Source organism: Berghia stephanieae, chromosome 2 (genome assembly GCF_034508935.2).
Source record: "Berghia stephanieae isolate SIO BIC M18660-M18661 chromosome 2, UCSD_Bste_1.3, whole genome shotgun sequence".
NCBI classification, from domain to species: Eukaryota; Metazoa; Mollusca; class Gastropoda; order Nudibranchia; family Aeolidiidae; genus Berghia; species Berghia stephanieae.
Window position 1 is genome coordinate 98,075,639 of NC_088361.1, and position 27,550 is coordinate 98,103,188.

The 27,550-nt window shown below is 33.6% G+C and overlaps 1 protein-coding gene across 1 annotated transcript; it reads left to right on the forward strand.

The window, feature by feature from the left end:
- The first annotated feature begins 1,659 nt into the window (after positions 1 to 1,659).
- Positions 1,660 to 26,577, forward strand: LOC144966000 (uncharacterized). The gene is made up of 11 exons (XM_078901979.1): positions 1,660 to 1,822; positions 6,359 to 6,449; positions 6,737 to 6,887; positions 7,941 to 7,991; positions 8,999 to 9,076; positions 9,395 to 9,481; positions 9,607 to 9,655; positions 13,700 to 13,764; positions 15,295 to 15,354; positions 16,305 to 16,359; positions 24,993 to 26,577. Exons 1-11 carry the CDS (start codon positions 1,780 to 1,782, stop codon positions 25,064 to 25,066), a joined length of 804 nt encoding a protein of 267 aa, XP_078758105.1. The 5' UTR covers positions 1,660 to 1,779; the 3' UTR covers positions 25,067 to 26,577.
- Positions 26,578 to 27,550: the final 973 nt, after the last annotated feature.

The following is a 27,550-nucleotide window of genomic DNA, read 5'->3' on the forward strand; positions in this document are numbered from 1 at the left end:
CCCATGTTGTCCAAGTGAGCAAATTGGGGGTTAATAATCTTGCTCAAGAAAAAAACAAAACAAAGTGCTTGAAGCGGAGCTCGAACCAGAGACCTTCCGGGCCACAGTGCAATGCCTTAACCACTCGGCCACTTCGCCCCCCGAATTATTATTATTATTATTATTATTATTATTATTATTATTATTATTATTATTATTATTATTATTATTATTATTATTATTATTATTATTATTATTATTATTATTTTTGGTGTTTTTATTGTTTTAATGATGATGATGATGATGATGATGATGATGATGATGATGATGATGATGATGATGATGATTATGATGATGATGATGATAATAATAATCAATAATAAGGACACTCCTCCATGGTCAGTTTTAACATCGTTATCACAAATACACTAATGAGGAACCTTTCGAGGTAAAAACCTATTTCATTCAACGACAAAAAGTCTTCCTCAAGGACGCTCCACCATGGTCAGTGTTTGAGCATCGTTGTCACCGGTCACCGACGTATACGTGCACATATTTTCAGTAGGTATGGTAATCCAAATCATTATAGACTCATTGATTGAATGGAAATACTCTCAAACCAAAGCAAAATATTAAATGCACCTCGGTTGTTACCCATTCGGAGAGAGAGAGAGAGAGAGAGAGAGAGAGAGAGAGAGAGAGAGAGAGAGAGAGAGAGAGAGAGAGAGAGAGAGAATTTGAATTTGTTGTAATGAATAAAGATTGTGTCCAACCAATCGGAATGAATTAACGAATGAATGAATCAATGAATGAATCAATCAATCAGGGAGAATCGTGGGGTTAAAGGATTGCTTGAATATCGCATCGGAATACGTTACTTACTGTAATGAAACGGTTTCATTGCAACAATCCACAAGACTGACTTGTCAACAAATATTGCAGCGATGGAATACTGCCTTTTTTCTGCGGTCAATATTTGTTCAATTTCGCAATTTTTGTAATGATTCAATAAATTGGAATTGAAGTAACGTGTTAAAATTAAATCACTCGACTCAAGTAAACCTAAATATGGGAATCTCTGGACACACTTTAAACTCTGTACAGCACCCCGCCGTGAAACTGACTGGCTGTGGCAATGATCACAAAGCTCCAGTCGAGTAATTTGTTAGACATTCTCTCGACTCGGGTATATATAAGTACCTGGCTATTGGCAGGATGGAGAATGTAAATGCGAGCACAAAAGGACGCATAGCAGACAACTTGTACTGTATGAAATGAACGTTAATTCCAGATGGCACTCCGAGGGAATAGGTACATCAGCAAAGGGAAGCGTGGTGAGCATGGTGATTCCTTGGAAATGCAATGTATAAACGTTCATGTAATTAAAGTACATATTCCCATTAAAACTTTACTTGAAAATGTAAGCTCCAATAAGATATTTCCTATTATACTTAAAATTCATATCAACACTCATTTATATGATATACCTACTGTACAAAAATAAAATATTCCAGAACAAAAAGAGGCAAATAAACAAACAAAACAAAACAACTCTTAAAACAAAACAACAAACTAAACAAAAAAAAAAAAAAAAAAAAAAAAAGAAGGAAACCCGGACAATTTTAACGCAAGTGGTCGGTGTAATAGAAAAGAGTATTGGACAAAAAAATAAAGATGGAATCACGTATTTAAATATTCGGCTCTTCAACTTCCGTTTTTCTAGTTCTTTTGGTCCAGCCGACGACTTCCACACCTAAATTTGATTTGAAAATAGGCATTGCTCCCTTCATTGAATACAGAATGGCTGACCTTAGTGTGGAGGATCTTGAAAAGGCGATTAAAGGTAATATGGTTCACATGATTTTTATTTTCTACCAGATTATGATCGAGTAGGTACTGATTTGTTGAGTAATTTTGAGAAAAAACTCAACTCCCTCACTCACAATGAGATGGGATGGAGTTGCAGTGGAAACTGCAACTGAACTGGCAAGATGTGCACAGTGCAAATTACAGTCCATCTTCTAGATATGTGATCTCTCTCTCTCTCTCTTTCTCTCTCTCTCTCTCTCTCTCTCTCTCTCTCTCTCTCTCTCTCTCTCTCTCTCTCTCTCTCCCTCCCTCCCCCTCCCCCCTCTCTATCTCTCCCTCACTCTCTAACTCTACTCTGCTCTCTCTCTAACTCTACTCTGCTCTCTCTCTCACTCTCTCTCTCTCTCTCTCTCTCTCTCTCTCTCTCTCTCTCTCTCTCTCTCTCTACCCCCCCTCTCTCTATATCAATGACAATCATTAACTGTATCACCTATCTGTCACTTCTAGTTCTAAGTCTAGTCGGTCTACTTTGATAAAAAATTCAAATTAGGTTGAGTTCAATTTCAATTGAAACCTTTATCATTTATAAAGTGCTTTTCAACACGATTCTAATACTAATACTAATACCTTACTTAATTTTCAAAGAAAATCAGATACAAGTATCTAGAAGAAAGTTTCAGTTCAAGGGTGTGCGTGTGAGTGTGAACATTTGTGTTCTTCATTTGCCTTTGTTATTTACGACTTTGTGACCTGAATCTGTTGCATTCTGTAGTAATCACCATTTAGATTTCAAAATTGGCCTAAAATAGCCGCTAAGATTTGAGTGAGTGAAGATTTTACTTTACTGGAACGAATTTTAGGGATGCGGTATACAACCCTGAATTTAATTTTGTTAAAAAGTTCGATGTTAAATCACTGGAATTTTTATTTACAAATTTCAAATTTTTAAATTATCCAAAGCTAAATTATACCTTATTTTATCCACGATCAAAAGATATACTAAATTGGCATTAATTTAGATATAAACAACACCAAACGATAGGGTAATTCCTCCTGAAGAAAATAAGACATAAATAATTAAAATCCATACAGAAACAAAAAAAAATCAATGAAACTTTTTCTGAGACCCATCAGACCAAAGAATTGGGTCACAGTCACTAGGCCATATATCAGCTCACTGCTCGAGTGCCAAATGGGCGTTTACCATTACCGCATGGACCTAGAATATGATCCCGTTTTTCCTGAGGTTTACGCCAAACTTTGCATAGTCATGTCCTTTTCATCAGGATAATGCTTTCATATCTCAGTGAGTCTCACCATCACAACTATGACTATGATGATCATAGGAACAATCCACACTCCCCCCACGCCCAAATGTCCAGAGGGAGGTAATTTTTTTTTTTGGTAAAAAGTGATTGTGAGGCATAACTCCTTCCAGTTCCAGGTACTTTTGTAAAAAAGAGGTTCCTGCTGAGTGGATTAATTTTACCAATGTTTTGTTGGCTGGATGTTATGTGTTACTTACTTACTTACTTAGGCCGCCCCTTGGGGCGCCCAACATGAACCACAAGTCTTCGCCATTCTGTCCTGTCCTCCATAAGCGTACGCAGCTCCCGGGTGTTGTCCATTCCTGTATCATCTAGCAGACAGTCAATGTAAGTTTTATTCTGCCTGCCTCTGCTTCTGGTTCGCACAAGACTGCTTGCAATCTCCTCCTTGTGTCTCCAGCAGTGCCCCGCAAGTCTCAGTCTTCTCTTTTGAATCTTCGAGGTCACTGTAGAGCTCTTCATTTGATATGTGCTCTTTCCAGCTTACATTGAGGGCCATCCGCAGCATACGGGTGTAGCAGCCGTCCAGTTGCTTCTCAAGGGCTTTAGTAAGAGTCCATGTCACTGCTCCATATAGAAGCACTGACTCTACTGTTGCCAGGAACAGTCTCTTCTTTATTTCCCTCTGTAGGTTTGAACTCCAGATTTTCCTGAGTTTGTGACAGGCACTCCAAGCCAATGCTTTTCTGACAGAAATATTAGAGGAACTGCTGTGCAATTGTCCTGGACTTCTACGCTGGCATGGAGAACGAGTTGGGCTTCACGCTACATAGACAAAGAAGTAGGCGCAATCTAGCTATGATTGTCACGGATCTAGATTTCGCAGATGATCTGGCTCTACTGAACGAGGAGATGGACCAGGCACAAGAAGTCCTCAATAGACTTGAAACTGAGGCTGAACGAGTAGGACTGTGCTGTAATGCTAAGAAGACAGTTTTCCAAACCTACAACCAAGAAAGGCCAATTAGCATACAGGCAAAGAATGGAGAATGGCTAAAGGAAGTTGACAACTTCAAGTACCTAGGAGGTTGGACCCAAAGCAGTTATGTGTTGATCAAGATAAATAGCAGCCAATTCTTTTTTATGTTGTCTATTTAAAAAAACAAGATTGCGATGAGTCAAAAAAAATGATGGGATATATGATATAATAATACTGTCTTTATTGTGACGTTCGCATGTTTGCAGGTCTGATAACCCAAATTGTTATGGATATTGTTGTATTGGAACTACTCTATTGTCCATTACAACAATGTTAAATCAAGCCCATAGTTGCATCCCGTTATCAGATATGCTAATATGTACATGTCTGTACATTGCATCACAATCGAATAGAAATGCAAGTTGCAAGAAATAAGCATACAGGGGTAACTCATGGATTTTGAAATAAATACATTATATTTTCTAATATCATATTCGGCTAATTATTTCATAAGCAGCTTACCCTTTACGTTGGATGATCTCATATTTCAGAATATTCCAAGTGTCAACATTTTACACAGATATGCTAAACTCAAACCAATTGTTGTAAACATTGTTCTGAGTCCACCACAGATGAGCAATTTGATTGGAATAAAAAATTATATGGCAGTCCTGTATAGATTTTGACAAGCAAAATTAGCTTTGAGGCAAGCCGACATCTTAAGATTAGATTCACTTTCACTTTTTGTTCTCAACATTTGTAAGACTCCAAGAGATTAGCCAGTATTAATTAGCTTAGATTAGACAATAAGCTCTCATCAAACCTGTTGATCACAATGCACAGTTGTCAATCACAAAACAAAGGATATCATCGCTCAGTCTCTCCTCACAACTGTCATCGTCTACCTGTTGTCTAAACCATGCCCAGCCCATTTGCCTCATATCTAATGGTCACAGATGACCGCACAAACCCGAACTGCAAAGCCCTGTCCTCTTCTGTTTCTAATAGGGTGGTGACACACTAATGTAGTATTAAATCCCACCCACTCTCAATTCTTCAACATGTCATGATTTCACCCATGATGAAATCTAATCATGTTATTTTGTTTGATTGATTCCTTGAATTTGTCTCCTTTAAAGGTCGAAAATTTGTTGCGATTAACCGAAGTTTGTTGCAATTAACCAGTGACTTTTATATAGCATTAATTCCGTTTCTTGGGAAATGTTGCGATTAAACGAAAGTTGCAATTAACTGGGTTGCGATTATCCGGAGTGGACTGTAGAAAGATTTTTTTCCTGAGGCTTATATAACCTGAAAATATACAGATTTTTGTTTTCAGGGTTCCAAAGTTGTGACGTCACTTACTCTTAACAACTGTCACACTCACAGCAACCAAAAGTTATTCTCGCTTGGAAATCAGTAAAACTGACAGACCTCCTCTGAGCGATGTCGACAATCAGGTGCAAAACATTGAACCATTTTAGCAAATAACAATGTGATCAATCTGATCTTTTAAAAGCAACTGTGTTCGTAGTAAAGACACAGCTTGATTGTTGAGTGTGGACCTGGAAGGGTCGTTGCAAGGCAGGTCTGATATTTAACTTTTTCCCCCAGGATTTTAAAGTTGTAACATCACCCCCTCTTAACAACGCTGACAGCAACTAAGAATGGTTCTCACTTGGAAATTGGTAAAACCAACAGGCCTTCCTCTCCGAGTGATGTTGACAATTATGTGCAAAACATTGAACCATTTTAGCATCGAAAAATTTGATTAGGTTTAATTTTTTTAAAGGCAACTGTGGTTGTAGTAAAGACTGCAACTTGATTGCATCTAGTGATTGTGGAACTGGAAGGGCCGTTGTTAGGCAGTTGTGATGTCGCACTTTTTGTATCTATTATCTATGGCAGATCTACACTCTTATTATGCCAACCAACTTTCTCAATGATGTCTGCTTCACATTTTTTTTCTCAGTGATAGTTTGAAAAAAAGTCATTGACATAATGATGATGATAATGCTTTCCACTTGCAAGCTCATCAGTCTGCAGTTTTTTCTTTTTTTTTTCTTCTCTTTTAATATCACTGGGAAGGCAGCTCTCCGTTAGACTCTTATTTTGTATGGTTCAATAATTATGTGTTAAAATGAAGCAACCTACCTTTGTGATGAAAACCATGTGTGATTTGCTCATTTTAGGCAATATTTATTGACAAAAAAATAAAATTGTAATGAAATTTAACAAAGAGATTCTGTTAAGTTTTAAAAAATGTTTTCATATAATAATTATTGATTTCATTCATTATTTATTCTTTATTTTTCTTTTGTAGTCATCTTGAAAGGTGCTGATTTAAGTAATTTGTCAACAAAAAAAGTGCGAAAAACGCTGGAGGCAAAATATGAAACTGACCTCATATCAAGGTTTGTAATACTTTATTTCAATTCACTCTCTACTAGAGTACTCCCTACTTCCATGGTTATTCTATCATTTTCTGTATCTGCGATTTATTAAAAAAAATATCATTTTACTTGTATCCGTCAACTTTTGATTTTAAAATCAATGTTCTATATATTTTCTGTTTTTCTTTTCATTTATAAATGATGCCATTTAAGATAAATGTGTTTTTTAAATTCAATTTTATCTTAACTGGAAAGTTAATGAGATATGTTGAAATATATTTTATACCTTTTATTCTTTTACTTTCCAGGAAGAAAGAAATCGACAAACTGGTGATGAAACTTATTACAGAAAATGAGGAAGAAGAAGAAAAAGCGGAGGAAGAGAAAGAAGAAGAGAAACAAGAGGAAGCAGCTAATGGAGTCAGCGATGAGAGTGATGCCATGTCAGAGGATGAGAAGGTTTGATACTTTTAGTCATTTTAGCCCGCTGGTGAGATTCATACAGTACTTAATTAAAACTTTTTTTTCTTCTCTCAAATCATCAAAGAGCTTTAATAGTAACGTAATGTATTTATTTGTTTTAAGTTACTCAACCCCAACCTTCTCTTCACCCTCACAAACATTCACACTTCTGGTTGGGGTCTTTAGACCTCAGTGGTGGGCAAGGAGGTCACTGTTGCTGTGTCTTATATCTCCCTATATTTCCTATTCCATTGTTTTTAAAAAAAATATTTTGGTTTTGTCCTGGCCCTGGCTGAGACTGAGAGGGAAACAGTCAAATGTATTGTTTTGGGAGATATCTTTTTTCCCTCTGTGAGTGTAATCGTGTGCTTAGATATTAGGCTAGGTGGTCTCAAACTATGCACTGATGGCATGCTCTTGGAATCTACTTCTGTTCCCATTTTTAACCAGCTGATGTGACCTTAACAACAAAACAAACAAACAAAATAATCACACTTAGTTTGCTCTATTGGCAAAGAGGCAGATGAAACAAAGGCGAGGGTGTCAAATTTTCTTTTATCAATTATTCTTTATTAAGTTGATATTTTCATTTTTAAAAAATGACCATCAATTCTGAGTGTATTGTTTTTAGTGATATTTTTTAGAAATCTAAATATATAACCTTCCCCCCCCCCCCCCCAAAAAAAAAAAAACAAAAAAAACACAAAAAACAAAAAAACAAAACAAAAATCAAAAACCAAACTTTTTATCTCCATTAAATTGATAATTCAAACTCATAATATACGAAAGTCACCTGTCAATTGGTGATAAGATTGGATAAGGATCTGTTGTGACAAAAAAAAAAATTCAATTTCCCAGATATGATTATAGATAAAATCTATATTATACCTCTGTTCAACCACTATATTTCATGATTATAAATGAAGTGTGTCTTTATAAAGCATATGATTGAAATCTGCCTTTTTAATTATGATTTTGACATTATCATACTATTTTTGTTTAATTTAGATAAATTGCTTAATACTTTTATATAAATTGATTTCTGTTCAGGTACCAAAGAAGAAGTCAAAGTCTTCCTCTTCATCAGCTTCAGCTGCCAAAGTAAGTGTGATCTTTATATGCATTCATTTTCCAGTCTGTTTTGGTTTCTTTCCTTTCCCTCTTTTTTTTTTTTTTTTGAAAAAAAAAAAAAAAGAAGGAAATTTTCGAACTTTGGTTTCATAATGGCAGGAATTCGTCCTTTTAAATATATGTACATAGGATCTCAAACTATGAAGGAATTTAAAAATGTTTTCCCAAATAGAATTTCGAATAGTGTAAAATAGACTTAAGCAGGATTTTTTTCCATATTGAAGGAAGACCACCTTATCTAGGTGGCTACCATAACTTTTGAGCTCAACAAGAATTGTGCATCAGAAAAGGTGAACATGGGATTGTCCATTTCTTCCTATCTTTTCTTGTTTATATATATATATATATTTATATATATATATATATATATATATATATATATATATATATATATATATATATATATATATATATATATATATATATATATATATATATATATATATATATATATATAAATATATATATATATAATTTTAATGATCTTAGAAATGTCATTACTTACAAGGTTTATAATCTTGCTCTTTCTTCTTCTTGTTCTATTTTTTGTTTGTGTGCATTGATGAATTAGCAGTCCTCCCTGATATGATATTTCTGTAATCTTCATGAAAAGTCAAGTCTGAGATGACAAATTTAGTCGATTAGTGTGAAATAATTATAGAAGAAATACATTTTAAAAATGAGGAGTGGTGACCCATCATCATGAACTTGCTAAAATATATTATTCCGATGTCACCCATATTTTATTCTGAGTGTATCATAATTTTGTGATTAGATGATACACGACTGAATTTCCTGAATGTAATGGGAAAGTTAAAAGTAAGAAAATATTAATGAATGATAAATGTTTATTCTGCTTTTTTTTTTAATGAAGCTAATTATTATTACGAATTGTTTCTACTATAATAATTTTGTTGTATTTGCAAACGTTATTGCAATGACCATTTTCACTCACGCATTATATTCTTTTCATTCAGCAATCCAAAGCAGCTAAAAGGAAGTCCGCAACCAAAGCAGATGACAGCGAGGATCCTGTAATGTCCAGTATCAAACAGGTATTAATTAGTCCTACTCTTTTTTTTTATATGATTAATTGATCAGAATGACTAAGAATTTATTATCACATTATGCCTAAGACCCAAATTGCACATTCTGGGTTGTAGTTTTTAAATGATTTCTGCAGGTAACATCTTGCCAATTTGCCGTTTTCCTTGTTAATCCTCATGTTTTAAACTACAATTTGATTGTCTAAAGTATGGTGTTTTTTTTTAAGGAGAAAGCATTGTTATTTTAGTGAACAATGATAAATTTAAACAAGCCACTACACCTAATGAAAAAATGCCCTTACCTCATATTTTGTTCCTCTAACACAGATGGATGATGAAGACTTAGCTAAGCGACTGCAAGAAGAAGAGTCAGGTCTCAGAACGCGAGGATCTAGAAGAGCTGCAGCTGCACCAGTGAGTTAACTACTCTTGATTATGTCAACAATTATATCCTATTTTATTACAAACAAATATCTGTCAGAACAACAATTGTCTAGCGTGTAATTGTGTGTTTTCTTTGTGTTTTATTTTCCACCCAGCCAAAGCCCAAAAAGCGCAAAGAGCAAGATCCTGATAAAAAGAGAAAACGTAAGTTAAAAATTTATTCTACCGTGAGCCTCGTATGTGTTTTGAAAGATGTTATTAAAGTCTGTAATTTGTATGGTCCTAAACATTTGTATTCAAATTAGCCATAATATCACAATGGCAAATTGTGGTTTCGATGATTAGTTCTCTATGAAAAGACTGATCTATCTTGTTTGTTTTGGATTTTTTTGAGGTCTTGACTGCCAACTAATTTTATTTCGGTCAGCCCTTGTTAAAGAGCTCTCACCCATCTCATTGTAGTTACAAACTTTGATTAATTTTTACAATATTCTTATTAATGTAGTATTGAAATAAACAATAAATTGTTGAAAACAGAACAACTAACCACTTGACCACCCTTTATTCTTAATATGCGTTCCTCATACCATTTGTAATGCATGTTTTTGCAACTGAAAACAAATGTATATTATGGTTAAATGAAATCAGGGATAAGGGGATTTTTAAGTGATCTCAGACTCAATGAAACAATCAAGAAGTTTAAATGTTATTGTATGCTGTTCTATTATTTCACAGTGAATTTTAAAATCCTCATACCATAGCTTTTTAAAATTCAAGTTTGATTATCATAATTATGATAGTCACAGAGCAATCCTGAATAGCTACGTTTAAGAACGGAATTTTCCATGAATGCATTTATTAAAACGAGCAACATTCATTTTTGTATGATCAGGGTAAAAACAAAATAGTTTCCTGGTTGGTAATGATTCTAACTTACAGTAGTTACTTTTAAATTCATGCGCGTTGCTAGATTTTCTTGGTTCCATTGATGTCATTTTAGGAATTTAATAAATAAATGTGGTATTGAACAAGTACAATGCCTCTATAATGTTCAGAAAAAGTGCGGAGCGGGCACTTGTATCAATCATAATGATTAATATGGAGTATGAAAACAGACAATATAAATATTGCGGTGTCAGCAACCTGGGATCCTACTGACAGGGCACCCTCCGCCTGGCTGAGAGAGAGAGAGAGAAATATATATATATATATATCTTTCAAAAACTTAAAAAAGCGAGCAAATTAATGCAATACGCTCTTCTCTATATGGAACAAGACAGACATGGAAAGGTGCATCTTTTTTGTTTACATGTTTGTCTTGTTCCATTCAGGAAGAACACATAGCATTAAATTGCTAGCTATTGAAAGTTTGCAGGGTCATTGAGCTATCCTCCATTTGATCCCCTAAGCGATTGAGAGAAGAGAGGCCGCACACTAGGTACTAAGTGTGAAAGCCATATTTTTGTGTAGCCGGATGGCTCAGTGGCTAGTGTGACTACTCACTGATCTCTCTCACTGATCTCTCTCTCTGTCTCTCACTCTTTCTCTCTCTCTTTCTCTCTCTCTCTCTCTCTCTCTCTCTCTGTCTCTCTCTCTCTGTCTCTCTCTTTCTCTCTCTTTCTCTTCTCTCTCTTTCTCTCTCCTCTTCTCTTCTCGTCTCTCTCTCTCTCTCTCTCTCTCTCTCTCTCTCTCTCTCTCTCTCTCTCTCTCTCTCTCTCTCTCTCTCTCTCTCTCTCTCTCTCTCTTTCTCTCTCTCTCTCTCTCTCAGACAGGCAGATTATGCCGTGTCAGTTGGATCTCAGGTTGGCTCTGACACTGCGATAAAATAATTCTCTGTTTTCATTGGTCACTTCTCCATACCATATATGTCTCATCAATGCTTCTATAAAAGAACTATTATTTTATCGATAACATAACACTATGCTTAGCATTGCTAATTTCTGTATGCACTAATTGAGTCCAATAATCATATAAAACGTTTTTTATGTTGTTAAAATAATTTTTATAGCGACTTTCAAATATTTAAAAGCTGTCTCCAAATTAGAGAATAATCCATTTTATTTATTTGTCTGTATCATCAGACAAAATCATCAAATTTAAGTGTGCAAACTCATTCTAGTCAGATAAGTAGTCATAGCAGTTTTTTTATATTTACTATTTTTGTATCAACTGTAATCAACGTTATGAATTTTAGGAGCCCAAGCTTGATGTATATTTCAGTCTTTTTGCTTTTTGTGTTGTGATAGCAGTTTATTTGTTCTCTGTTTTGTCTTATTTCTTCCATATTAAGTATAGTATTACTTTATTGTATTTTGATTTTATTCACTGGAAATGGCCTTTCAAAGTGGAGCACATTCACAGGGGTGCAGCATGACTTGAATACGACTGTATATGTCTGATTTATGTCTGTTATCATATAATTAATTTGAATGTGGGAGCTTGTCGTGTTGTAATATACCACACCCTCCAAAATAGCACAGAAAATAGTTTTCAATATGGCCTATTGAAATTGCAAATGACTAAATTGTTGGTTTTACAGACCATCTGGCATTATGAAAAGGTTTCGACAAAGTTGCTTGTACTCCGTTTTGTAATATATATTTATATTAGACCTCTTTTATTTAAAAATCATTCAGTTTTTTAGATTGTAAGGTTAAGTACATACTGTGTCTTCTATCCCCTTATATCTATTTTCCAACATGCTTTCCGTCTTTGTCTTGGAATGAGATTACTTGGTTTTGTCCTGGTCCTGGCCAGATCCCCTGGCTAAGAGGGAAACAGTCAAATGTATAGTTAGTTTTGGGAGATGATATTTTTTTCATTGTAAATCATCTCTCTGTTATGCACTGTATTATGCTTTCTTTATATTATATGATTTGTAAAACATTTGAGTGTGTTCCTATTAGCGGGGACCTGTGCTTGTGTCTGGATTAGACTTTTAGTGATCTCAAACTAAGTACTTTGATAGAGTGCTTTTGGAATCTACACCTGTTTCTTATTTGAACCAATTCCCCTTTGTCTTCCCTTTTCTTGGATGCTTTATTGTAATTCTAGAACTTTTTACTATCCCATTTTCTTCCTTTTTACTGGCGCTGATATGACCTGATATGTGTTGCAAGCGCCGTAAAACTCTTAAAAACAAACAAACAAAAACATAAGGTTAAGTATGAAACAGTGACATTGTGAGTGTTGAAGGAAACTTGGCTTAAACTGTCTTTAAAAACTGAGAGAAAATGATCATGTGAGATTCGAAAAATGATGGGATAGCTTATAATTTCATCATAAATCTTCCTTCTAATCCATTTTATGTCAATTTATAGTTGGTTTTTAAAACAAATAATTTTCAGAACTAGTGGAATTAGAAAGACAACTTTTTTATTTAAAATTTTTTTTTTTTTTTTTGTTTGTCTTTCTAATTTTGAGGCAGGCCTGTGCTTTTTTATGCTTTATTTTGTTTTTTATTGCTTTGGCTGACAGAATAGGTGTAAGCAATATTCCTGTTCTGTCATTGTCTACAATAACAATAAATACATGGATCATCAGCCTGTAATCACAGATGTTTTCATGTTGCTTTCTTGTTTTATGCATTGTTTTCCTATATTTTGAACTCAAGTCACAAAATGTTGACACTGAAACATTTGTCTTTACTAAGACTGATATAACATTAAAATTTTGGCTTTGAAAATTTATACTGTCGCAATCCTTAAATGACAACACATGACCGATCTAATTACACCTATCTGAAATTGAAATATATTTTTGGAATAATGACATTGAAACATTAAAACAAATCTAGTCATTGATCAATAAAGGAATTGTTATACACAGAATACATTTTTCGCATTCCCGTTTTTTAAATCAGGCCTATTACTAATACAGGGGAGGGATAGGGTGGTAGTTGGATTTATTCTCCTGAAATTGTTTTGTATAGGTTTGATAGAGGGAAATTAATGCAAATTCTGTTAATTTGCTTACCAGCAAATCTTTTTATAAAAAAATAATTTAGATGGAATACCACAATTGTTTATGGTCTGGTACAACTTTAAATTCTTGAAATTCGAATTTATATGGAAATAAAAAAGCAGACTTTATGTTTGTTGCAGTTATGTGAGAATTTATGATTGATAAGTTACATTAAATTGGCGTTCTGTTGTCATAATTTATAAGTACTCTATAATGTGTCTCTCTGTGATTTATGGCTGTATCCTTTGGTGACATTTTTTGTCTTGTCTTCCTCCACCTCCCCAGCCTCTGTATACAGTCGACCATGCAGATTATCAGATGATTTGGCTTCTATTGTAGGAAAAAATGAGGTTTGTTGTCGTGGTCCAGACTAATCTATGTGCAGATATATTAAGAGTAAATTGAATCCAGTAGTTTTATTCCTGTTCATGTTTATTTATTTGGACGTTTCTGAAATGAAATAGGCTTGATGATTTTTAAAAGCAGGTTAATTACAATATATATATATATATATATATATATATATATATATATATATATATATATATATATATATATATATATATATATATATATATATATATATTTGCTATAGTTTATTTAATAAATTCGTTAATATGGTTCAACTAATGATGACTTTAAATTGTTACCTTTATTGTTGTTTGTCTAATTTTCAAGTATGCATTGAAGTTTGACAACGTCATTATTTCTAATTTTTGATAACCTTAAAATATCCCTTAAATATTGAATTTACCTGCCTAAACTATATTAACACAAATATGACTGGTGAAAACAGTGATTTTTAAAAGTGGTTATTCCATTAAAAGAAAATTTAGTTGTAAATAATTTTGATTTTATTTTCACCAACTTTCATCTCAAGACTGGTATGTATAGGGGTGCTTAAACGATTATATATTTGTGTCATCTGTGTTACTGACCATGATGGATCTGCACAAGTCTATGCATGCCTACACGTTGAAAGAAGTGATTGGTCTTGTCACTTTGATTTTGTAGTTTACAACAACTAAGGACCAACATGTTTTCCTTTTTTCTCCTTTGGGATCACATGTGCCAAAACAGTGTGGATTAAAAAGTCAGAAAAATGTCCATGAAATATAACGCTTGATAATTTAGTCACCATGAGTTACTATTATTTATGAATTTATATGCTGCATTTCCTATCTGTTACAAATATTTGAAGTAATTTTTTGGTCGTTAGTTTTTATTGAATTATAATCTGATTTTTATTGTTCATAGAGTTCTTTTTTTCTTTTCTTTTCTTTTTTTTTTTTTTTTTTCTTTTTTTTTTTTTTTCTTTTTTTTTAAAAAGGTTATTCAAAGACTTATATTTAAATTCGAAATTCAGTTTGCTGTAATGTATTTTATTATTGATTTATTGTAAAGAATTTTACAATGGTGAAAAAGTTTAAAATTTAAAATTATATCTTCCATATTGGGGCTGATTAATACTTTTGAAATTTTTTTTTTGTCTTCTACTCTTTGTTTTTAGTTGCACATTTTTAGTTTATTTACTGAATTCAGTATGTTAAAAAACCTCAGTTTCTTGTCCAATCCTGCTGAACAGTAAATAGTAAGTACTAATTGGTTTGTAAAAGTTCAGTAAAATTTTGCCTCCTGAATTGACAGCCCTGCACATTATCGAAAAGTTTTTTTAGTATTTACCGGGAAAATCAAGTTTTCAATGTTTTAAATGTTGGTGGCTGTGTATAAGTTTTCCGGTTGCTGTAAACAGTGTTTTCAACTCCTCGTAAACATCAATCTTCACCATGTAAAATTTAAATTTTTGAAGTCATTGTATTCGTCATCAATGAAAGACTCCATTCGTTTTAAAGGTTTGTTTTTATTTTTATGATTTACAGATGCCAAGGCCAGAAATTGTGAAGACTTTGTGGTCTATAGTGAAGGAGAGGAATCTTCAGGTTTGGCGAATAGTTATTTTCAGTTGGATATCTTAAGTTAGTCTCCCACAAATTATCTATTGATATTGATCATGAGGAAAGGCTGTCTGGAGTCTTTAACATAAAGTCAATTGTAATATCAAAAATTGCTGTCTCTTGATTCTTTGAAAGATTTCCTATCAAGCTGTCTTATTGTTCTTTTGGTGGGCTTTTATCAGTTAAATTTAAATGAAACATACTGAACTAACAAGAGTCTGCATTTATAATCAAAGTTATACATCGCTAACTATCCATCCCTCTAATATTTTAAGCTATTATCACAGGTAGGTGACCAAGGTTTGATGAGTTAAACCTGGTAATGATGAATAAAATTTTTGGTCAAATCAGTCTATTTTCCATTTACAGCATTTAAGTGTAGTAGTGGTCATGAGAAGCTCATTTGCCTCAATGTATTTAAATGAATTATTGTCATTAAGGTTATCCCTATCGTTATATGTGTGACTGGCTGAGAAAGCCTGGAAGGGTGACCAACTTTCATAGATTGAGTTATTATACATTGCTGTAGACCACATCATCCTGATCATTTACCTCTTCAAATTTTCTTTCTATGTCTATTAGAACCCAAATTATGAATGGCGATAGTGGACACACCGAAACAGATAGAAGTTTAGCTTCAAAGTCTAGCTATTTAATCAGAATTATGTGACTGACATGTTTTTTAAAATAAAAAAAAATAACCCATTTACTTTTATTTTTAAGCTGGATTACAATCATGAATCAATTCTTAAATGGTTTGAGAAGGATTATCCACAAAAGATTTTGAATTTGGTAGATTTTGTATCGAAGCTTGCCGCATCCTGGGTTTTTTTCAACCAGCCTCACATATTCATCTCCGCCACCATCATTTCCATCATAATCTTCATCATAGTTTGTTTAATTGTCCTTAATGATTTCATATTTATTACTTTCAGGATCCTGAAAACAAACAGTTTGTCCTTTGTGATGACCAGTTATTGAAAGTCTTTGGTAAGGCTCACTATTAGTCATTGATTACACCCCATCCGATGAATTGTTTAGAGTAGTGACTCTCAGACAAAGGTCCATTGGAGTTTGCTTGGTGAAATGCCAAATGCATTTTTTGTAACCAAATCGAAGCTCAAATGTGTGGCCCACCATGTCAATCAGGTATTTTGTCGCAGAGCTTAGGATTTTCTTCGGATCTGTGGAAATCCGCGATTTTGGAGTCAAGAGAAGAAATTGTCTCCTTTTTTAAAACACAGTGCTGATGGTTTTCCTCGGATCCGTAGATATCCGCGATTTTGGAGTCCAGGGGAGGAATTTCCTCCTTTTAAAAATTACATTTTCTCGAAACAATGTGCTAGCAATGAGAGAGTTGATGTGTGGTGGAACACACAGGTGCAGTTTCCCACTCTCCAGAAGTTAGCTAGAGTATCAATGATAGTCCGTCATCTCAATTGCTCTAAAAGTGGGGTTTAGTGCAGTAAAACTGGGGCTTAAAGGCAGTCGTTCATTATTTTCCTACTTTTTCACTTTTTGTCACCATCAGCACTGATAATGACATTTCCCCCCAACAATGGAAAAAATAGGTGTAGTTTCCCACACTCCAGAAGTTAGCTAGAGTATCAATGATTGTTTATATCTTAATTGCTCACACAGTGAGGTTAAAGTAGTGAAAATGGGGCTAAAAGGCAATTGTACAAAATTTTCCTTATTTTCACTTCTGTCACCATCAGCACTGATGTCGGAATGAACCAGTTAAAATAAAATTAAGTTTTAAAGTCAAGATGATGAGAAACGTGGAATTTAAGATTTAGAAAACTTTTATTTATTTAAGAGAGTATATTCTCCCTTAATGAAAACATTGAATGTGTCTTGGACAAAGAGCTAAAGGAGAGAAATATTCCATGGAATAATTGTCTTTCATTTGCTTGTGACAATGCAAGTGTAATGACTGGAGTTCATAAAGGTGTAGGAGCGTATATTCATAAAGAAAATAAAGCTGTATATGTAAATGGATGTCCTTGTCACCTGCTGCACTTAGCTGCAAAATCAGCCAATAAAGAACTGTCAGTAGATGTTGAAGAACATCTTGTTGATATGTATTTCTAAATGGATAAGAGTTTGAAGAAAAAAAAAGAATTTTGAACAATTCCAGTTGAAGTGTGGTGTGGAGCTTCACAAGATCCTAAGCATGGCTCTATCAGGTGGCTTTCTCTACATTCATTTGTTGAAAGGATGCTTGAACAATGTCAATTTTTCAAAAGTGATTTGGATGCACTTCTCCTCCCATGAAAAGGGCAGTGCAAAATGAGCAAGGCTGAAGCGTATAATTTTTTTGATAATGGAACTTTACGGCTTTACTGATTACTGAATATTCTTAAAAGAAACCCTACCTATGTTTGAATCTACAACTTCAGACTGAGTCCTCTCAAATTCATCGTCTGATGGCTCGTCTGGATGAACTTGTTACTGAGCACATGTTAAACGCGTTGTTAAACCTGAGGCCATCTCAAAAGCCAACACTATATTTGGAGTCAAGTATGATGGAAAAAAAAACATGCTTTCTAGAAAGGACCTGCTAATGGGAATAGAAACCAGAGACTATTTTGAAAAAATGCAGGGCAGTTTTCGTTTCCTGTTGCAGAAGAAGATAGATTTAGTAAAGAAGTGAAGAATTTTTTATCTGCAACAAGTCGTTACATCCTCAGAAAGTTTCCACTAACGGATATGCTGCTGTTCTGGATGTCAGCAAAAGATTAACAACAAAATATTCAATGCTCGATTTTTTCCTCAAGAAGTACCCTGCCTTATCTGCCCAGATCTGGTTAAGAATCTGCCCCTTAAGTTCTAATTCCAGAGAGACACACTTCCAGATGACATCATGAATGAGGATAGAATAGACCAACAATGGCACAAAATTGGGCAGATAAGGAATCTGGATTGTGGGTTAAAATTTGCAAATTTAGCGAAATTTTTCTGTCCTTCCCATTCCAATGCTGACACAGAGAGAATTTTTAGTTTAGCAAGAAAAAATTAAACCGACTTCAGGCCATCCATGTCACAGCTGACACTTCAAGTGCCCTTTGCCTTTTGATTCAAAAGGTGCACATGTCATCAAGAAACATTGTATGCCATGAGCTTGAGTTTCTAAACATCTCATTGCCAAGTCTTAAAGTTAGAGCTTAATGAAAAAATAAATAAAGCCTTGCTCCTCATTCTTTGTAAATAGTGTAAATACTCAAATGTTTTGGTATCAGTGACAGGTATATTATTCTTCATGGATTTCGCTTATATCATTTGGGTATTTGGTCAGAGATCATTTAAAAAATAAAACAACAAAACAATATTATATTCACATCGAAGAGATAAAGAGAGTAATATCTAGTTGTAGAGACAAGTACAAAAATAAAATTGAAAAATGCTTTTCTTCTGGGGATATACGGGACACGTGGCAGGGGCTTAAAACTGCTGTTAACTATAATCCAAAGCCCACGATTATATCAGAAGATATCGAAATTGAAACTTTAAATAAATTTTATTCACGTTTCGACACAGCAAACAAATTTGATATTGAAAATGAAAAACATAAATTAGACAGGGCCTTGGAAGATGAAATGACTATTGAGGTCAATGAAGAGGAAACGAGATTCGTATTTTCAAAACTAAACGAGAGGAAGGCTGCTGGGCCGGATGGATTGAAGGGAAAACTATTAAAAGAATGTGCCCATCAGCTTTCCCCCATTTATACACATATTTTTAACTGGTCCCTCCAATGCGTTTCGATCCCTGAAATTTGGAAAACTTCAAAAATGATTCCTGTTCCAAAAAAAGAAAAACTTGAAACTATGAACGATCTCAGACCTGTTGCACTGACTTCAATAGTCATGAAATCTTTAGAAAAACTTGTTCTTGTTAAAATTAGGAATCAGTTTATGCCATTGAGTGATAGTCATCAATTTGCTTACAAACCAGGACGTGGCGTAGAGGATGCCATTTTGCTGTTTACAAACAACATCTACAGGCATCTAGATCACGCTAGGAGCTATTGCAGATTGCTTTTTGCAGATTTTTCTTCAGCGTTCAATACAATGCAACCTCAGTTGGTTGTTCAAAAATTGACTAGTCTGAATTTAAACAAGTATATAATTGCTTGGGTGCTCGAATTTCTTACGGAGAGAGCACAATATGTTCAATTAGGACAAAACAAATCTTCCTGTATAACTACAAATACTGCACAGCGTACACAACGACAACAGTTTAGTTGAGACGGTATCCCGTTCCTGACACCTGCTGACCCGGTCACGGTGAGCGGTCAATCACCGAGAGGAATTTACCTAACGGGGATTGCCGTTTCACTCAATTTAACAATGTTTTGTTTTATTGTCTGTTAGACACCCATATTGAATGAGTTGAAATATCACTACTTGGTATAAAAGTTTATATTTTCTACTTTTACTGTGTGTTTTTTATTTTTTCATAGTATTACTAGATTTCTCAATATAAGTTATCAATGGACGGTAACAAATTACACAAAAAATATAGCGGGTGCAACATTTCAAAAATTAGAGAAAAAAAAACGTTGCTATGGATTTGTCTGAATTTTATGTATTATAAAGACAAGATGTAAATACTTCTCCTCACAAAAAACGTATTTTTCCTCAAAAATATATCCGCTACGAGCATTCAAACTCGTCAGTGTAGTTTGGGGCTGGTCTTTAACTGCATTGTTGATGACTAATCGCATTTTATTCATATCATTGATAATGCCGGACACAGGCGTTTATTGCTTTCAGTTTAGTTCGCCAGGTAAATCTAGCCAGTCTAGTGATGATGACACAGAGAGGGAGACAATTTTTTCGCCGTTTTGATCGATTTTTTCTGAATTTCAAACTAATGTAGTATTGCCGTTATTAAGTGTAGCAAAAATATTTTTATACTACCAAACAGTTTTATTAACAGACTTTTCATTGATTATTTAATCATAATTATGATGTTGTTAAAAAGCAAGAGGGATAACCCATGAAATTGATACATAAATTTAAGTGAATTGAAATTTTTAAGAGAATATTTTAACATGTTCAACACTTAAGATTAAAAAAAAAAAGTAATGGAAATGATATTGAATATCTGTAGAATGTAGACATATAAATTTTATACCAGTAGATTGAGGCGTTTTTGAGATATCAATTCACCTGTACGTAAAAGTAAGGATTTTGAGTAAGGTAAAACTGAAATCCAATCACAGCATTGTCTTAATAGACATTTTTTAATAAACCAGAAACATAGTCAAATGTGATTCATGTATATTTATCCCAGAATCAACGAAGTATAAGAATTCCATTAAAATTTGTTATATAAGGACACTCATTTAAAGACAATCAAAACCACTAAGAAAATCTTAAAAGAGTTCTTATAATTTTCATAACCTTATTTTTGAGATATCCATGCCCATTACTTTTTTTATGTACTTGACTTGCACCTCTTTTAATTTGTGTGCCATATAGACTGCATATAGCACATCACTGGTGAAATATTAGGATCATATTCACCTCATGAAGTATTGTTTCTTGTTCAGAGTTTTCTCATTGAACCAAAGTTATCAATACCTGCATCGCATTTCTTTAAATTATGTACCAGTGAGATACATTTCTCGCAAATTGAAATATTTAAATATGTCAGAATTTCACATTTATAATTATAGTCAATTGTAGATAACGTCTAGAGTCTTTTAATCCTCTCAGCACGGCTCTGTACTCTTTCACAACAAATTCGACATATTTCATTTGTACTGGTGTGATGACCGTCTTCAGTGTGTCTCTCCATAACCTGAACAGAACTTAAATAAGTAAATTTAAGAAATATCTAAAATTTCCGCTTAAATTCAATGAAATCAAATTAAATAAATGTCTCTTATCATCACTATCTAGTTTTATTATTGGGTTTCTAAAATATCATGAAATATTCTCCTCTTTGTTGGTAACAAAAACAATTATTGAGATTCCTTTCCACACTCTCTATTCTTAAATCCCTGAATCTACACAATAAAGTATATATCATATGAAAGATAATTTTATTTACTTTTCTCTGATCCCTCACCCTTGATGGTAAAAAGTGTTGGTTTGATATTCTGAATTTTTAAATATTTCTTAAACTTATAATTTTAATATTTATTTCTTTAAAAACTCTGATTATTCAAAAGAGCAAAACACAAACTTATCATTTAATGATGTAAACAAAAATAATTGCGTCTTTGTAGAGGAAAAGCTGGTCTTTGTATCCATATATGTTTGTAAATTATGAAAAAGATACTGCGTCCACAATAGGCTGAGAAAATTGAGTATTATGATGAAATTTCTACTACTCTCTGCCTGAGAGAAATTCAAAGCGATGAGATTTACCTGCAGACATAATTTATTACCAGTGCACCCCGTCTTGACAGGTGTTATCACTGTGGTTGACGGTGGATTGTTTACATTATTTGACGGTAGCCGTGAGGGAAGAAGTAACTAAACTGAAAGTTTGGGCCCTATTTAAACAGCTGTGCGGATGCTCTTTTTTTTTCATTTTTGCTGTTGTTTGGTGACAGGTCTCTGTGCCTTGTTCTCCAAGAAGTCTAAGTCTAAACTTATATTGAGTGATGTGTGGTATGCAGTGGTACTCAAGGAGGTGTTGTTTTGGGATTATTTTGTTTGGAAAATATTTTCTGTATGTATCCGTGTAATGTTTTATTGCACTTTGAATATATTGGATTGTGTCTGCTTTGATCGATTTTGTGTGTGAAATAAAGTTGTGCACAAGACTATAGGCCTTGTTTATATTGTCGAAAATTAATCCAATACTGCATGCATCGTCAATGATGAGTGGGTCGTGGGTGTAGTTCTTTGTTTGTTGGATAATTGAAAGTGTAGACTTTTTCTTGTAAGTATTTGTGGCAGTGGTTGCCAATGAATGATCTGCTGTGGTAAGCCTGTGGCGTAATGCGGTATTCTGTCCAATTCAGAGGCAATAGGACCATCCCTGAGGGTCAGTGGCTCGTGCATGAGATTTGAAAGTCTCTCCTGCGTTTCGTAGTTTGTTGTTATATTCTACTCTGTCGATATCAAACATGCAAGTGCAACCCGTTTCAAGGTTGATTTATTTATTATTAGCGTCTTGGCAATGAGAAAATACAAAGAAGCTAATGAGTCGTGTGTTCAATGTGCTTTATAATGTGTACTTTTTACACATAAATTATGAGTGTGCTCCTTGCTTGTCCAATGCCGTGTCAGTCCCATAGACTAAAAGAATGTCATTAGAATAATTTGAACATTTAAATGATTTGTTTGCGGGCACGTTTCTATTTCTGTGTTAAACAAATCATACCACATGTCCTACATAATGAATTCACTGCTTGGTTATGACTTGCAATTGTGTGGTCCATGCTGTAAGAGAAAATTCAAAATTGACTGAGCGATGTAAGCAATGATATAGTGAATTAATGAATAAAATGAGTTCTAAAACACTCTGTATTACTTCTCATATCCACGCATACATGACAGCGTACATAAAATTTGGAACAAGAAAAACCAAATACTTCACCCAATTTGGTGAAAGAAAGGGGGGGGGGGGGGCAGGAAAATTCTAACAAGCAGTTGAGCTAAGTTGAGGCCCAACACACAATGTCATTTAAAATTAAACATTAGCAAGATAATTCAAATTATGCAATTTAAAAATCAAATTAACTCATCATTGAAAAAAATAAAAATAAAAATATAATTAACAATAAAACCGCAGCGAAATATTACGTTTCAAGAACAAGGCTAAAGAGGTAATATCATTATTACCTGACCTACCGCGGAAAAATAATCATTACAAAATAATGAAAACTGAAGAGTAAATGAAACTTACCTCATTTCGTAGTAAAACTTGTGCCTTGTGAATCACACCAAAAAAATTGAAGTTTATAGCAACGTTTTTTTAGAATCCTGAGGTAATTACAAGTAATTTTATTTAAATGTTATAGAAAAATAGGTGAATTTGAATCACGGCTTGTGGAATAAGTACTGGAGGAATTGAAATAAAAATTGGACCGATGGAAAGAGGAGGTCTGCGAGAATTCTTTGCATTTTGGGTGGAATTGCATCGTCACGAAGATCGTGAGGTTAATTGGTACGGAAATCATCCATTGGTATCACCCAATGCACGTCAAATCTACGTTCTGGGAATTGATATCGGCTGACCGCTGTTGACCCCGGTTACCTGTCGGGTGAGGTTACGTCGGCGCTCAGAACAGCGGGAAACTAAACGGTCAGATTTATAGTGCAGTTTAGACGCCGTGACTGGTGCTCCTCAAGGTTGTGTATTGTCCCCTGTATTATTCACAATATACACGAATGACTGTAGAAGTCAAAACCTGAGTGTACCTTTAATAAAGTTTGCAGATGACACCGCTCTTCAAGGCCTCATAACAAATGGCAACGAAGTGGATTATAGGCAAGAAATTGATAGATTTGTGTCTTGGTGTGATGCCCACCACCTAGAGCTTAACATAAGCAAGACAAAGGAGCTAGTGATTGACTTTAGGAGAGTGAAGGAACCGATAGAACCGTTAAAATTAAAGGACCAATTCGTCCAGCGAGTTCCTCACTACAAATACCTTGGTGTAACGATTGATGACAGGCTCAAGTGGGATGAACATTTGAAAATAATTAGGCATAAGATGTGCAGACGTACATATTTTTTATCAAAACTCTCTCAGTTTAGAATTGATAAAACCCTCTGCACATTATTTTATAGAGCAGTAATCGAAAGTGTTTTGTCATTTTGTATAACAGCTTGGGGAGGCAAATGCTTAGCAGTGGAAAGGAACAAAATAAATTCAAATATTAAAAAATCCATTAAACGCTATATAAATGATGTTGACGATGTAGATCTTTTATACGAGAAATTTTGTATAAATAAAATAACTAAAATATCAAATGACCAGTATCATCCACTAAGACCATCAATTATTATGTCAGAAAGAAGTGGTCGCCCTTTCTCTATTTCAACGAAAACAGAAAGACACTGAAAATCTTTTCTGCCGTCTAGTATTAGGCTTTATAACAACAAGCAATAATCATTTTATATAATTATTTCTCATTTTTACTTTTTAAAAATATAAATATTAATTTATTAATTTATTTGTTTTACAATCTTTTTAATTTTCAATTTATAGTGACAGTTTTAACTGTTTTACAGTGTTGAGGTTATTCATATTGTAGGGCGCAGCTCTGGTTATAGAGCTGCTCCTTTTTTATATATAAACATCCTATTTCCATTGTCTTTTTATCTTATTGTGTAAATTATAACACATCTGTACAAAAAATTTCCTTTTTGGGATGCAATAAAGTATTATTATTATTATTATTATTATTATTAAATTGTAAAAGAAAGGCTGTTGATGAAACTGCATAATTCGGTTAGTTGATCCTTGATTTTTTGTTGAAATTCTTGATTTTTACTCAAATAATCCTGCATTTAATAATCCTGGGGTGGGGGAGGCAGCTCTGTAATTGCCAGACAGCCTTTCTTTGTGTTATACTTTGTGAAATTTTTATGTACCAATAATTTTTTATCCCAATGAGTCAGCATCTAACAAAATGCTCTTTATTTTTCAGGTGTGAAAAGGATTAAAGGATTTTCAATGATGAAATACCTTAAAAATCATATAATCAACGTGACACCAGAATAATTGGAAGTGTTTTCATTGTTAAGGTTTTACTTACTGTTGGTTGCATTTGTCATTTTGATTAGGGGGAATCGTCTCTTTTGTAAGTGCGAGAGTAATATCGACAATATGTTCTTAAATAGTGATGTGTAAAACTTTTCTTGGCTCATGTCATGTTTAGGACGGTACTAATGATTACAACTGATATATATATATGAGCCAAGGTCAAAAGGTGCCAATTTATTTTCTCAAAATACATAATAGTCCATTCATGTTTCTATATGTGTAGCAAAAACCCTGTACTTCATGAATCAAAGGCCCTTTAGATAACTTTAAGGTCTAACGCAGCATAATATCGTCAACACTACCTATAGGTTGCTGGTGTCACCTGTGACCGGTGACACCAAAATGAGACAAAAAACTCAATAACCAAATGATTTTTGTTGAGTATCAAACTTTATTTAGTAAGTTATAGACAAAAAGACACAATCAACAACAATCATAGTACAGTAGTGTTACCAACTATTGGAGAAAATGTTGCTTTTTGGTGTCATCGGTCACAAGCAACATAAAATGCAAATATATTATTTCATAAAAATTTATGTACATTAACAACAACAACAATATTGCATATGTTTATTACCAGCACAGTTCAGAAACTTTTGGAATAAAATGTTGGGAAATAATGTGACCAAAGCATATCTTATTTAGCGACATTGTGTCACTTGTGACATTAGACCGATGACACCATTACTTATGTCACAAGCAATACCAAATTGCAATTTTGACAATATATCATTAATTTCAGTCAAACCAGTGTAATAATCACACTTAAATACGGAATTTAATAATATTCAGAAACCAAAGACTTCAAAAATAGAAATTTACATGGAAATTAGAGCATCTGAATGTGACCTGTGACATAAACCGGTGACACCATTACTTATGTCACAAGCAACACCAAATCACACTTTCGTCCTAATATATCATTATTTTCAGTCAAAAAAGCACAATAACCTACTCTAAAATGAAATTCAATAATATTTTAAGAAACTAAATACATTCAAATTGGAAATATACTTAGAAATTGGTAATACCATTGTTGCTATTATTTTGGTCAAAATCGTCACTAGAACGCAATTTTGCCTCAATAAATCAAGAATAGCAACTGAACACATGTAATACAGCCTGTTAAAATGTAATCAATGACATTTCAAGCTTTGAAGAACATGAAAACAGAAATACATTAGAAACTTCAAACTTAAGTGTCACCTGTGACATTTTAACCTATGACACCAATGGTCACAAAAAGTACCAGAAGTCACACAAACACTAGATAAATATCAGCCATGGTAATGAATTCATGTAACCATACGGTAACATCTGCCCTACTGCTCAAATCTGCTAGTTTGTAGTAATTTAGTGTGTTAATAGTAAATCAAATCAAATTTCTTGACAACCCTTCTTTTATCTGGATTCGTCAAAAGCTTGAATTTTGTCTTTTTCTTGATTGATACAACCCTGAAACATAAAAAGTTAGAATTACAAGGAAATAATTAATTGTGTCAAAATCACATTCTTATGTGAGATATCATAATATCATATTTGTAAGTAGAATAACAGCTGAAAACATACTTTTTTGGTGGCACTTTGTAATATCCAATATCAAGTGTTGCTTGTGACAATGTAAAATAGCGATGACACCAAAGTTCAACTTACCTTTTCTGCTTGGAGCCACGCTGGAAAGGCAAATGAAAGTGCTGCACTTCAAAGACTGGTAAGAAGGGTGGATCAAAATTGCGAATCGCCATTTAACGAAACAAACTTCCACGTGTTCACGCATGCCGTGTTGCTTGTGACAAATGACACCAAAACCAATAAACCTCGATATCGGTAAAAAGGTATACATTTACTCCAAGATTTGAGTTCAGATAGTAAATCTATGCTTTTTTCTCATAATAAAACGTTTTATAAACATTAAACATGAGCTTTAAAGTTTCGTGTCGAGTCTTAGTATTGTGCTGTGTTTGATGACACCAAAGGTCACAAGCAACACCAACTTTTTAAGAAGTCTATATGAAACTTAATCAGGTATGTAATATGCTGCAATTGCGTTTAAAAGTAAATTTTGACTTTATACTATTAGTCTAATTTCAATCACGTGAGCTAAAACATCACATTTAATTTCTACATGATTTCTAAAAAGGTGATGCGTTGACCTCGTTTTAAGCACATGTCAAACAGCATTCAAATTTCACTTTCAAGTTGTTTTTTTCATATTCTGTTGAACAGAGTATGTTGAGCTTTCTCATTTTATCTCTTCTTTATATTATCAATTGATTACAAGCATTAACCCCATGAAAACAGCCCATAATTAAGTAAAAATCAAATTTTCTTAACACTGGTATCTGTCATGGTCTCAAGTGAGTAAAGAGCTACTCGACTATGCATAAAGATATATGTAGAATGAGGCCCCAGAATTTACTAGTTACTATAAATGAAAAACAA

Coding starts and splice junctions, on each gene's coding strand:
- LOC144966000 (XM_078901979.1), top strand. CDS start 1,780: ATGGCTGACCTTAGTGTGGAGGATCTTGAAAAGGCGATTAAAG. Junction 9,656..13,699: donor TCCTGATAAAAAGAGAAAAC/GTAAGTTAAAAA, acceptor CCACCTCCCCAG/CCTCTGTATACAGTCGACCA. Junction 16,360..24,992: donor CCAGTTATTGAAAGTCTTTG/GTAAGGCTCACT, acceptor TTTATTTTTCAG/GTGTGAAAAGGATTAAAGGA.